Source organism: Mesoplodon mirus (genome assembly GCF_964341445.2).
Source record: "Mesoplodon mirus genome assembly, chromosome: 14".
Taxonomy (NCBI): domain Eukaryota; kingdom Metazoa; phylum Chordata; class Mammalia; order Artiodactyla; family Ziphiidae; genus Mesoplodon; species Mesoplodon mirus.
In genome coordinates, this window is record NC_138990.1 from 45,950,302 (window position 1) to 45,962,444 (window position 12,143).

Consider the following 12,143-nt stretch of genomic DNA (forward strand, 5'->3'; position numbering starts at 1 on the left):
CAAAAATACCATAAACTGGGTGGCTTATAAACAACAAACATTTATTTCTCACAGTTCTGGAGGCTGGGAAGTCCAAGATCATGGTGCCAGTAGGTTTGGTGTCTGGTGAGGACCTGCTTTCTGGTTCACAGGTGGCAGCTCTCGCTGTCTCATCACATGGCCTCTTTTGTAAGTGTACTGATCCCATGAGCCCTCTGCCCTCATGGCCTAATCACTTCCCAAAGGCCCCACCTCCTAATACCATCACCTTGGGCATTAGGTTTTCATCATATAAATTGGGGAGTATACAAACATTCAAACTATAGCACATGGGTTCAAGTTTCTACTCTGCCCGTAACTCATGGTGTGGACAGGTCACCTCACTTCTGTGGACCTCAGTGTCCTCATCTGTAAAAGATTGGGCTTAAGTCGTCTCCAGGTTCTTTCCAAACTCTAGAAAACGGGAATCCCCAGTTGGTTTCTGCTGGGTCTTACTCATTGCCTCTGCAAGTTCCAGATTACCTATTTAGAAATATATTCATGGAGGCACCATATGAAGAGCTTGAGGGGCTCCCCCAAAATTGGAGCTAGACTAGGGCTGGGAAGGGTTAGAAAAACAGGTGTGTCTATGAAGAGTGGGGATGAGTGGTACTTGCCGGGATATGAGTGTCAACTGAAGGTGACAAAATCATATGGTTCAACAAGTATTTATGGAGTGCCCACTATGTGGTGGGTATAAGGCCATTATAAAGGTTTTAGTGATTTCAGTAGGAGCCAGGTTACATTTTAGAGTGAAACAGGCCACTTCAGAGTGCTAACCCCATTAAGTTCTGACCAGCCACCAAAGCCTGTGAAAACCCATGTGCCCACTTTGAGGAGGTGGTTTGACCCTTCCAGGGTCAAGCTGCATCACTGCAAGCTAGGAATGATGGAGTGAGGCAGACTTAGAGCCGATGTGCCTTCCAGGACAGGTAGGAGTTCCAGATAACGGCAACACACTGGACGACAGCCAACCTAAGGAACAGGGATGGCACCGTGAAGAAGCAGCAGAACAAGGACAAGCAAGCGGGGAGAGATGGGGAAGTACAGTGGGATAAGAGGGATTATTTCCAAGAATGCCCAGATTTAGCTCTCCTTCCTTCAGCCCCCACGGAGGGATGTGTGGCTCAGACGAGAGGAAAACCAGCTCGGGTTCTGGTGCCAGCCCAGAGCTCTGTCTCCTGGACAAAAGCCCCAAAGTTAACCCCCTCTCAGCCACCATCTCGCCACGCATGGCTCCATTATTTGTACTCCTGTCCAGGCTCCTTCTAAATACACATCTGTCCATCTTGTACAGCTGAGATCTCATCTTCCGAAAAATGTGCTGCCTGCCATATGAAGTAGCACCTCCTTCTATTTTAAATATACCTTTTGCTCTAGTTTCAAAGAGCACTGCAAGGACCCTAAAGTTTCATTTAGTTCAAAAGTCTATACTCCTTTTAGCTATGCTACTCGTGTCCATTTTGAGCCTGTCCCCTCTGAAGAGTTTCATGTTTTTCCCTGTTCCCAAAGCCCCCACACCTCCAATAATTTTAACCACTCATCTTGGTTCCACTGTATTTTTTTTACTGAGATTTCAGCAACTACCTTTATTACCTAGGATTAAATAATATTTTGCAGTGGACTAACCTGACCACATTCCTACTTGTCTCTTTGGTCTACCTTTCTGCCTAACCTAGGCTGTAGTCCTGACCCTGCAGACATGCCATCAAAGGTAGAGAGCCCAGGTGGGATGGAGACAAGGACTGCGGAGCAAGATCCTCCCTAGGAAGATGAAAGAAGTCAGCAGGCAGACACTCTGGGATGTTCTGTAATAAAATGCTCAGGAGTCTGAGGAGCTCTGACCAGGGCAGAGTGTTCTGGGGGGTCTAAGGTAGTTCAAGGTTAAAATGAGAATCACTTTGTCTCTAACCGTTCATAATGTGCATCTTCCTTGAAAGGTGGGGTGGGGATCTGTCATACCTGTAATGAAGAGGGACCAGGTAGAAGTTGGCTAACTGCACAGCAGGCCAGAGCTACAACAGAGAAAAGGTAAAGGTTGGTGGGCTGCCTCCATCACCTGACCCCAGACTCCCCGCCTTGCCTGGTCTGACTCCGGCTTCTACAGACAAGGATACGTTGCACAACTGGGTGAGTGCTTCCCTGAGCATGGTGCCCATGTGGGAATGACAGAGTAATCCCAACTGAGGGATTTCTGTGTCAGGAGGACCCCCAGTCCCTGGCACTTCTGGACTCAAGAAAGAAGAAGAGGCAGCTGAGGTGTCAGCTCTTACATAGTAGTTGGTGATGAGAGCGTCAGGATAATCCTGAGGAGACAAGAGAAGGAACAAGTGAACATTTGCATCTCCAGGCAGCTCAGACCTCCCGATCTGAGTATCACATAGAGACTTCTGTTCAGAGAAGACATCCCTGCACCACTGCCCCTCAGCTCCTCTCCTTCAGAGCTGGGGCTCTGCCTGCACCTCCACCCTTCCCGTCCCCATGAAGCCTGCCTCATTCCCCTGGGCCTGCCAGCCTGCCATCCAGAAATCATCCCCACACCTGCCCAGCTCACCTGCTGGAGTTTGGCCCAATTGTCCTGGGCTGACAGTCCATTGAGTGTCCCTACCAGTGAGAGGAAACAGCCCAGAAAACATGGGGCAAAACCCCCCTAGGGAAGAGAAATTAAAGCACTGTGAGCACCTAAACCCCTGCGCTCCCTCGACACAGCTCACCCTCCCCAGCTCCCGTTCCCTTGTGCTCACCTGGTCCAACAGCATCTTCTTTAGTGCATCTGCCTTGGTGGTGCCAGGGATGAGCCGGTCCAAAACCTTGTACCAGCCTCCTACTACAGGGCCCTGAAAGTAACCCCCAAAGAGGGGAGCAGGGGTGCAGAGGGGAGCACGAGGCCTTTACATCACAAAGCTCCGCCCCCAAACATTAGAAACCAAACCCCAGGGGGAGCAGACACTCAAGGCTGGCTTAGATGTCAGAGGGTCCAAGGGAAACTAAAGGATGACAGGGAACTGAAACCACTGTCCAACCCACCGGCTGCCCCGCTGTGGGCAGAACTTACCACAAAGCCACAGCCCAGGGAGACCATGGTCAGGGTCCGGCCAGTCTTGTGTGCCTGCAGACCTCGCCTCTCCACCAGCTGCTGTGAGATAACATCACCCAGGCCCATCAGAGACCCTGTGCAGGGTACACAGGTGTTGTCAGGACATCTCCCAGGGACAAGCGGCCATCCCAAGGAGGGGGGTAAGTCTGCTCACTGAATGAGGCTCTGGCACTCTGAGGCCAGGGGTTTCATTCTGGGGCAAATGGCCAGTCCTTTCCTGCTGCTTCAAGGATGGTAACACCTCCCCAAGGATGGTGATATTTCATATGTGTCCTGTTAGAAACTGGGATGAGCAGCCTTGAGCAGGCCAGGGCCCAAGAACACTGCACTGAGCAGTGAAGGAAAGTTGGACTCAGAAACCGCAGGTAGGGGAAGGAGAATCTGAGGTGCCAGGGGCTGAGATGCACTGACTGTCGGAATTGGAAAGGCCTTCCAGAGGTTTTCGTGCAAACCCCTTACTCTAGAGTTATGGATGGAAACGAAGGTCCGGGACCTCACATAACCAGTAAGTGGTAGAGCCAAGGCCAAGAACCAGGTGGCTTGATTTCCTAGACAGTGTTCTTTCCAGGACGCCTAACTATGAATAGATCATGTGCAGAACGCTAAGGAATCCTGGAGTTGTTTTTCCCCCGAGCCGAAGGCAAGGCCCTGGCCAATGTCCTTCACCTTGGTTTTGGGGTCTCTGTTTGTGGAGAACAGCAAGAATAACTCTAAAACATAAGTGTTCAAATGGTCCCAGGCAGGAGGATGACTGGCTGAGCTGGTCAGAGTCCCTGCAAGGAAGGATCCTGTCACCTCCCAGCAGTCAGGTAGACCCAGACTTCCCATTCACAGCCTCAGACTGAGCTGCCAACAGGTATTAAGGCTATTTCTCCCCAGGTCTTTGCACCTGCTTCCCCTCCCTCACTTGCACAGACACTCAGCTCCAAGCAGCACTAGTAAGACACCCACACCCAGAAACCATCACTGTTTGGGCTTCCCTGGTGGCACAGTGGTTAAGAATCCGCCTACTAATGCAGGGGACGCGGGTTCAAGCCCTGGTCCAGGAAGATCCCACATGCCGCGGAGCAACTACGCCCGTGCGCCACAACTACTGAGCCTGCGCTCTAGAGCCTGCGAGCCACAGCTACTGAAGCCCGTGTGCCTAGAGCCCGTGCTCCACAACAAGAGAAGCCACTGCGATGAGAAGCCCGCACACCGAAGAGTAGCCCCTGCTCGCCGCAACTAGAGAAAGCCCGCGTGCAGCAACGAAGAGCCAACGCAGTCAAAAAAAAAAAGAAACCATCACTGTTTACAGAGCCCCCGTCAGTGATGGTGGTGTGATGGTTTCTAGCAAACACACACTTCTACTAGGGCCACTTGGGAGTGACCATATGACCTTCAGCTTGCCTGTCCATCACGGTGAGTAATGAGAGTCCCCTCCAGCCCCATAGCCACCACTGTCCCTGTGCCCTCAATTAGCACTGGGCAAACACATCCTCATCTTGGCCCGGAGCTGGCTCTGACGTCCGTGCTGGCTGCACACTCATTGCTCTTCGCCCGCACCCCTGCACAGCCCTGCCCCTGTGCAGCCTCGTCAGAGGCAGCTGAGTAAGGCTGAGAGCTGGGGTCGGCCTGGGGCACCCACAGGTGACCTAGGCTGCTGGGACCCCCAGCACACCCACCAAGGGAGCTCTGCCTCTCCTCTCCCTGAAACCCCCAAAGTGGTGGAGGCCCTTCCCAGAACGTGGCTAGACACAGCCTCCCAGAGGGCGAGGACAGAATCCCAGACGTCTTTGTTCTCTGACCCCCCGCCATACCGAGCCTGGCAGGTGCTCAGAAAATCAACTGGGAGAAACGTCCGAGGTACCACCCAGACAACAAGACTGCCCTGTCAAGGGCACAGAGGACGCCAAGTGGAGCCCAAAGGATGCACCCAGGCTCAAGGTGTGAGGAGCAGTGGGGAGAAGGCTAGCTCCCCTCCGCAACTGGCACTAACACCCTATCCCCTCTCCCTGACAACTTGGGGTCACCAGCTGCGTGCCCAGGGAGGGGAGGGAGCTGCTGTGGCCGTGCCTAAGGGAAGAGTGACCCTGACGAGGCCTGGGGAAGGGGGAACAGAAAGACAGTCACTGCTTAAATGAAGGGACTAACAGTTCGACAATTGGCAAGATGTTTACACTGTACAAAAGGGCTCTCATACATTTAATCCTCACAAAAGGTCTGCAAGGTAGAGGTCACACCTCCATTGAATGTCTTTGAGAGATGAGGTGACTTGGTAAGGAGTGGAGCCTGAAAGCAGGCCTTCTCTCAAGCGGGTACAGGAGGCCAGGGAATCCCCAGCAGAGGCTGAGACCTGGGCTCAGGGGCCAGTGGGCACCAAGAGGCTCCTGGGGCTGCTACTCACGGGGGTTCCTGCCCAAACAAGGCCCAAAGGCCCGCACATCAAAGACACTTCCTGGACTAACGCACTTCCTCTCTGTCTTTTACTCCCCAGAATGTGACCACCTCTGTTCCCTGTCACCTTGTGGGGAGGGCAAGCAGCAATATTCTTGGGAAGGAAACGGTCACAAAGAGAGGGGTGTTTTCACTCTTCATGGCTTACCAACAGTCACACAACAAGCTAAAGGCAGAGCAGGAGTGAAAACCAAAGTCCCTGACATGTAGTCCCACAGTCCTGGGAGCCTGCAGCCTTTGAGAAAGATGGATTCCAGGCCCCCAAACCATGCCCATCAGGCCTGAGAGACAACCAAGCAGCAGGAGTGGGTAGGGGGTGTGTAGCCTGTAGCCCTGCCAGTTCTGTCCATTTCAGACAGAACCGTGCCCAGTTCCTCCTCTGGAGGAACACAGATCATCAGGCCCTGTGGGCCTGCAGCAGCTCCAGGGAGCTCTAAGGCTTTGGTCTAAGCACAGAGCAAGGCCTTTTTTGGTCAGAGTGATTGTTTGAGCAGGAAGGGCTGACATCCAGATTCCTCATCCCACCTTCCCCAACCCAGAGCCCAAACAGACCCCAACCACCCTAGGCTCTGGGAGTCCTCTTGGACGTATTTGGTTGGCCTGGACCCTCCAGTGCTCTGGCTCCCCTTTCCTTGGACTTGTTTCCAGGGCGTTGGGACTAGAGGCCTGCCGAGACATAATGCCTGAGCCCCGATGGGGCAGGACAAGGGGCTGCTGGGCAGTGATGCCCCAATGCCAGGCTGGGCGCAGAGCCCAGCGGGCAGACGCTGGCGTGGGTGTGACATCATGCCCCTGGGTAGGTGCCAGTTCTCATGCCGTCACTCGCCACCAGATTCAGCAGAGTGGGGCGGGGGGTAGGGGTTGGGGAGCGCCTGCATCTGAGCACAGATCTATTTGGGATCACCTTCTGCCCGCTAGTGGAAAAGCCCCAACTTCCGTGCCCTCATCCTAGGCATGGGTGGGGGTAAGTTCTCTACTTCCCCTATTTTGTTCCTCTCCTGGCTTTTGTGTGTCGAGTCTTAGATGCAAGAAACCAAAGTATTAATGGAAGATGAGAAAACTGAGGGGCAAGAAGTTGGAATGAGGAGCAGGAAACTGTCCTTGACTATGGGAGGCCTGGGTCGGCAGGTGTAGCTGCTGGCAGGGGGCCAGGGCGCTGTCTCATTCCTCTCCAGAAGTTTCCAATAATTAAATAGCTGCCTGGGGTAGGGGCTTGGTCTGGCAGAGCGTGGAGGGAGCTGACGCCCAGCAGTGACAGGGGAGCGCCTCCTCTGGGATCTGTCGGAGGGCTCTCCCCACTCCTGGCCTGAACCCTTGCCACTGCTAGCAAGTAAGACAAAATGGAGGGCTCTGCAGCTTGTCAGGTACCGAAGCCCAGACCAGCTGGAACTATACTCAGCATTCTGAGGTCGCAGGTGTCTCAGTCGCAGGGCAGTGCATTGGGAAGTGCCCCAGGTTCTAATGCCAGCTCCACCACTGACCATGAAACCTCATGCATATCACTCCTCCCTCGTGCCTCAGTTTCCTTCTCTGTAGTATCAGGGGCTGGACTGGATGGTCTCTAATGCCTGTTGAGCTCTCACATTCAGACTGCAGGGAAACCAGTGTCTGCAGAAGCTCAGCTGCTTCCACAGCAGGACCAGAGTGGCCTAAGATGGATAGAACTGGGCCCCCTGGAGACTGGAAGGGCCCTCAAGAACAGATGGGAGAAGGCTGACTCAGACTCTGCAGAACACACAGCAGACCTTTGCCCAGGGTGCCCTGTTCCTGACTCTGGCTTGGCCCACAGTGGGTGTACCAGACACTTCTTTTGAACCATATCAGATCTTTTTGATTCACTTATCTCTTACTCCAGCCACCACTGCAGTTCAGCTGATGGGTCCTTGTCTCAGGCCTATGCCTTACCTGGGTCTGAGCTACTGATGCTTTACCTGGGGATGATGCCTGTGCAACCTGGTAGAGCACAGAGCACGGACATCAACATCCCGTATGGCAAACCTTTGACCAACGTGGGATGGAGCCGGTGGGTAAAGGTTTCTCCTTTTCTCCAGAAAAGACTATTCACCCATAAAGTCCTAAGAGGCATTTCAAAGAGCTTCTCAGTCAGTTTTAAGGGACTGAGCAGCCATGTGCCCTAAGCAGTGTCCATTTGATAACGCATTCTTCTATTGGCTGTCCCTCTTCCCTCTCTCCCCACCATGGGATTACTTCCTAACAAAGTACCTGCAAAGAAGCTTCAGACTCTACTTTTTGGAGAACCGAGGCTAGATGGTTATCCATGTTCCAAATTTACGGCAAGTGGAACAAACCCAACCCAAACACCACTATAAAAATAAGAGCTTGTTGTTCTTGGGTTGCCAACACTCATATAAAGGGCCAACCCCTGGAGCCTTTAAGTTTCTTGAGCATTTTCTGATTTCTAAAGCCTTTTCAGAGATAATCCCTACACTGACTCTGTGAGGTCATATAACTAAACTCAAATTCTAAACGAGGAAACTGAGGCTCAAAGAGGTTTATTTTCTTGTCCTGGTTCACACAGCTCCTAAGTGCTATGGCTCTGAGATTCAAACCTTGGTCTTCTAACTCCAAGTCTGAAATCTCTATTCTGTTTTCCATTGTGATGAGCTATGCCATGGGACCTTAGGAACTACTGTGCTGGGATCTAAAGACAGCTCAGTGAGCTAAATCCACTTCCCCCCTTTATTTGTAGTTTCATTCGAGTACACTGAGCAGCAGGGAAGGAAAAGTCTGAAAGGTCTGGGAAAGTCTGAGAAAAGTGCTACCTAGAGGTTGCTTCAGGGCTGAGATACTGGTACAGCCTCAGGAAGACTCGGGGTGTGGAGCCACAGGGCTCTAGCACTGACAGACCATCACCCCAGTTCAGCTATGTACCTGCACTTGGACCCCTTGGAGCTCTAGCTCCTGCCTTCATCAGCTGCAGATCCCTTGGGTAAGGAAACACAAGGACTATCCTTCCCTCCCTATTCTTGATGGCCACGAAGGGGAGAGGGGGAAACTTCCTTCCAGCAGTTAGGGTCCCTGAGGGAATCTGAGGCTGGGCAAAGGGCCCAGCGTGTCAGTTCCCATCACAGCCACCCAGTACAGCATGAGTCACCACACACACAGCCAGGTGAGTCATGCAGGCTGACGGACACTCTGAGGACAGGATGGGGGATAGCTGGGCACAGGAGGCTGGAGAGGGGCCCAGGGAGGAGCAAAAGACTCCTTGGCCAGTCACTCAGTGAAGTTCCTAGTGCTGATGTGGGGCTATTCCAGTAACAGGACTTCTGTTGTATCCTGGCTTTCAGTAGCATCCCCCACCCCACCCCTTTTTAACAGTCTTCCTCTCAGAAGCCCATGGTCCTCATTAGAATCCTGTTCCCTTCCTCTAAGCATAGGCAAGACCTTATATTAACCGGTCACCTTCGCACTGCCCCAATAGTCACAGGCCTTCCAATCCTTCCCCCTATAAAATTTATCTCTGTGCCATCTCCTCTCATATTAGCTAATCTGCAAAATGAGATGATAACAAATACAGGTAAGTCACTGGGTTACCTTTGTGAGGTCGCTACTCAATCACTGGATTTAGAGTAAAAATAAATCCTTGATTAGTATATCGTTTGAGGATACATCCATAGATAGTAAACTATAAGAAAAGCAAAAGAATGATATAAACAAAATTCAGGAAAGTGGTTATTTCTTAGGGTGTATGAATTAGGGACAGGCATTCAAGGGGTCTCAAAGCTGGGTACTGATACAGGAGTATTCAGTTTACTTTTATTTCAATGGTACATACATTATCGTAATCATTTTTTTGTGTATTAAGATATATTTCACAATAAGAACAATACTAAGAAAAATAAACTGGGGTAAGAGTCTGATTCCAGCACTTATTAGGTGTGTGATCTAATGTGGACCCAAGCAATCTTAGCCCACTTTGTGTCCCCACCTTTGTGGGGACCCTATTAGATAATGTGTGCTGAAAGTGTTTTGCACACTGTGAAATGTTAAAGGAGCCTTTGTTATTGTTCATTTTCTAAGTTAAGGCCTCCTCGGGGCAATGCCTTTCTTTTCCTAAGGGGATGACTCCTCAGGTTTGTGAGGACTTTCAGATCCTACTTTATAGCCAGGTCATCTATGCATACCCCTTTCCTTAAGAACAGCCTTGGGGACCCTCCCTCCAAAACAGACTGGGGTGAGAGCCAATCCTTCAAGGGGTCTGAATAAAAGCAAAAAATGAGGGCGGGGGTGCAGCGAGCTTCTGCCTCCCAGATCAGCCTGCGCTGGTACCACCAGGTCCCACTGGGACACTTACCAGCTGTCAGGACCTGTACTTTCCACGGGTGAGCAGTCAGAGCCCGCTGGTATGCCCGCCAAAGTGCCATGCTTTCTGTCAAGGCGAGAGGAGAGGGGGGGTCACCCCCACTGCCCCTCTCCACACTTAAAGAGACTTTTGTCCTTCCCTTGCGCCCACTCCCTCTCCCCCTCCCGCTTCTAAATGGGCAGAGGCTTCCTGGACAGCTTCCTGTCACAGGGATCGCCTTAGGCAATCGGGGAAGAGAGGAAGGCTGTGGGCGGCTATGGAATACCGGTGGCCGCCACCCGCCACCCAACCTCCAGCCCTGAAGCAGGTCTATCTGGGGGCCTCTGTCCCGACCGAGACACACAAGAGGACAGGTTTGCTCTGGCTTTCACCCAGAGCCTGGTCGGTCCCCAGATTCAGACTCTCAGTTGGAACCAGCCCGCATCCTTCCTGAGCCCAACTCCACCCCAGAAAAACGGCCTCTGACTCCCTGGGCCTGGAACGATCACACACACTGCTGCCGCTACGTGATCGCTGCGCTGTGAGCCGGTGACCGCGGAACTCTCGCTACTAACCAGCGCGCGAGCTCAGCCCCTCCCACGTGACCTGAGCGGCGGAGGGACTTCCGCCCCAAATCCCGTCCCTTCCGCTCGGCTGAGCGCTAGGCTTTCCCCTGCCTCCAGGGCCGGAATGGGAGTGCATTCAGCCACTAGTACCGTGGAGAAGGGCTCAGCTGGGTCTGCGCTGAGTCTTGGTGCGGGGCCCGCCTGCCCACCTGGGCCCGACCTCTGTCTGCTTCTGCCCCTTCTCTCCCCGCTGCACGGGCCTCTTAACCTGGATAGACTCTCACTGTTCCCGCGTCCCGGAACTGGCCAAGGTCCAGACGTCGTTCTCGGTCTCAGGAATCAAAGTTTGGAAACTATTAGCCATAGTTAAATGTGTGCGTGTGTGTTACTTTAAAAAAAAAAAAAAGTAAGTTCTTCACTAGCCTCAGCTGTGAGCTCCTGAATGGGTGGAACTGGGTCTTGTTCGTATTTGTCGTCCTCATAGCAACTAGTTCAATACTTTGTGCACAGTAGCCTTTAGAAATGCTGCGTAAAGATGACTGCTCCATGGCAATCATTCAGATTACAGAACCTCTCGTTTAGATACTGGTTTCATAACTAGCGGGTTTGCAGCCTTGGTCATCAGTAGACTTGAAGTTCCTCATCTGTGAAATTAGGGGGTTGGATTCTTTGTTTTTCAAACTGGGCTCCTCAGTTTTAGGGCTTTATAGATGTTTGGGGAAGGGGTATCACAGGTTCTTCTTCACCTAAGCTTTTAAAAAATACATGTATACTTCTAGAAAAAGCCACATTTAAACAAGGGCCCACAACTAAAACTGTTAGGAAACCAATAGATGAGGTGATTTCCTAATCCCTTTCCAGCTCTAACATTCTAAAATTTTGTGAATATACTGCAACATCCTTTCTAGGGTAGTGGAAACATTCACAAGGCTGACAGCCTTTGTTTAATCATCCCTAGGGAGCTCACACTTCAGGAGGCAACCATATCTGACTCTTTCAGGGTCTTTACCTGGCTAGCTCCAGCCCCAATTAACTCAATTCCTATATGATTAAGGCAGGGAGAATCCTGTAACAGATAACTGGAGAAACACAGTAAGGAGGCAAGAGAATTCGATGTCACAAACATTTAACTAAAGCTTTCTATATGCAAAACACCAAGCTAGAGGAGTGAATTTACACTAGCAGTAGGAGACCAAATGTGCTAAGTTGGAAAGTTGTATTCTGAAGTCAGACTGTCTACCACCACTCAGTAGTTATGTGACCTTATTCAGACTGCTTAACCTCTCAGAATCTTTGTCAAGTAAAATGGGGCAATACCAACCTCATAGGGTTAAATTAAGTAACATATGCTAAAGTACTTGAAATAGATCAAGTGCCTAATAAACTCTCATTTAACCTCTTTTCCTTCCTTTTCTCTTGGGAGCACATGGGAGAATAATTTTTACTGGAGAAATCTGGGAAGCCCCTTGGTGGAGGTGGAATTTGAGCCGGGGGCCTTGAACAATGAAGAGGACTTAGGTGGAGATGGTGGAAAAGGACACTCCAGGAGGAGGGAATAGTGTGAGCAAAGGCACAAAGGAAGAAAAGTACGGGAACCTATGGACAGTATAAAGTATATATCAGGAGGAAAGTTTGGAAGGGGAGTGGCCTGGGGCAAAAAGGGCTTATGGCAGAGAAAGAGAGCAAGGGCTGAAAGCATTTTCCTGCTTTTCTTTTGGAGGAT

General features: G+C 51.4%; 1 protein-coding gene across 4 annotated transcripts; it reads right to left on the reverse strand.

Annotated features, from left to right (window-relative positions):
- Positions 1-20: 20 nt before the first annotated feature.
- Positions 21-10,452, reverse strand: MPV17 (mitochondrial inner membrane protein MPV17). 4 transcript variants are annotated; one of them, XM_082643148.1, is made up of 8 exons: positions 10,368-10,452; positions 9,867-9,941; positions 3,074-3,189; positions 2,763-2,855; positions 2,573-2,668; positions 2,292-2,324; positions 1,981-2,033; positions 21-993 (listed from the first exon to the last, which is right to left on the reverse strand). In XM_082643148.1, the coding sequence occupies exons 2-8, from the start codon at positions 9,934-9,936 to the stop codon at positions 924-926; spliced, it is 531 nt and encodes a 176-aa protein (XP_082499274.1). In that variant the 5' UTR covers positions 9,937-9,941; positions 10,368-10,452; the 3' UTR covers positions 21-923. The 4 variants fall into 4 exon arrangements, with proteins under 4 accessions (XP_082499274.1, XP_082499275.1, XP_082499276.1 ...); XM_082643149.1 differs by having other exon boundaries at positions 10,321-10,395; XM_082643150.1 differs by lacking the exon at positions 10,368-10,452 and adding an exon at positions 10,219-10,237.
- Between the last annotated feature and the right edge of the window lie 1,691 nt (positions 10,453-12,143).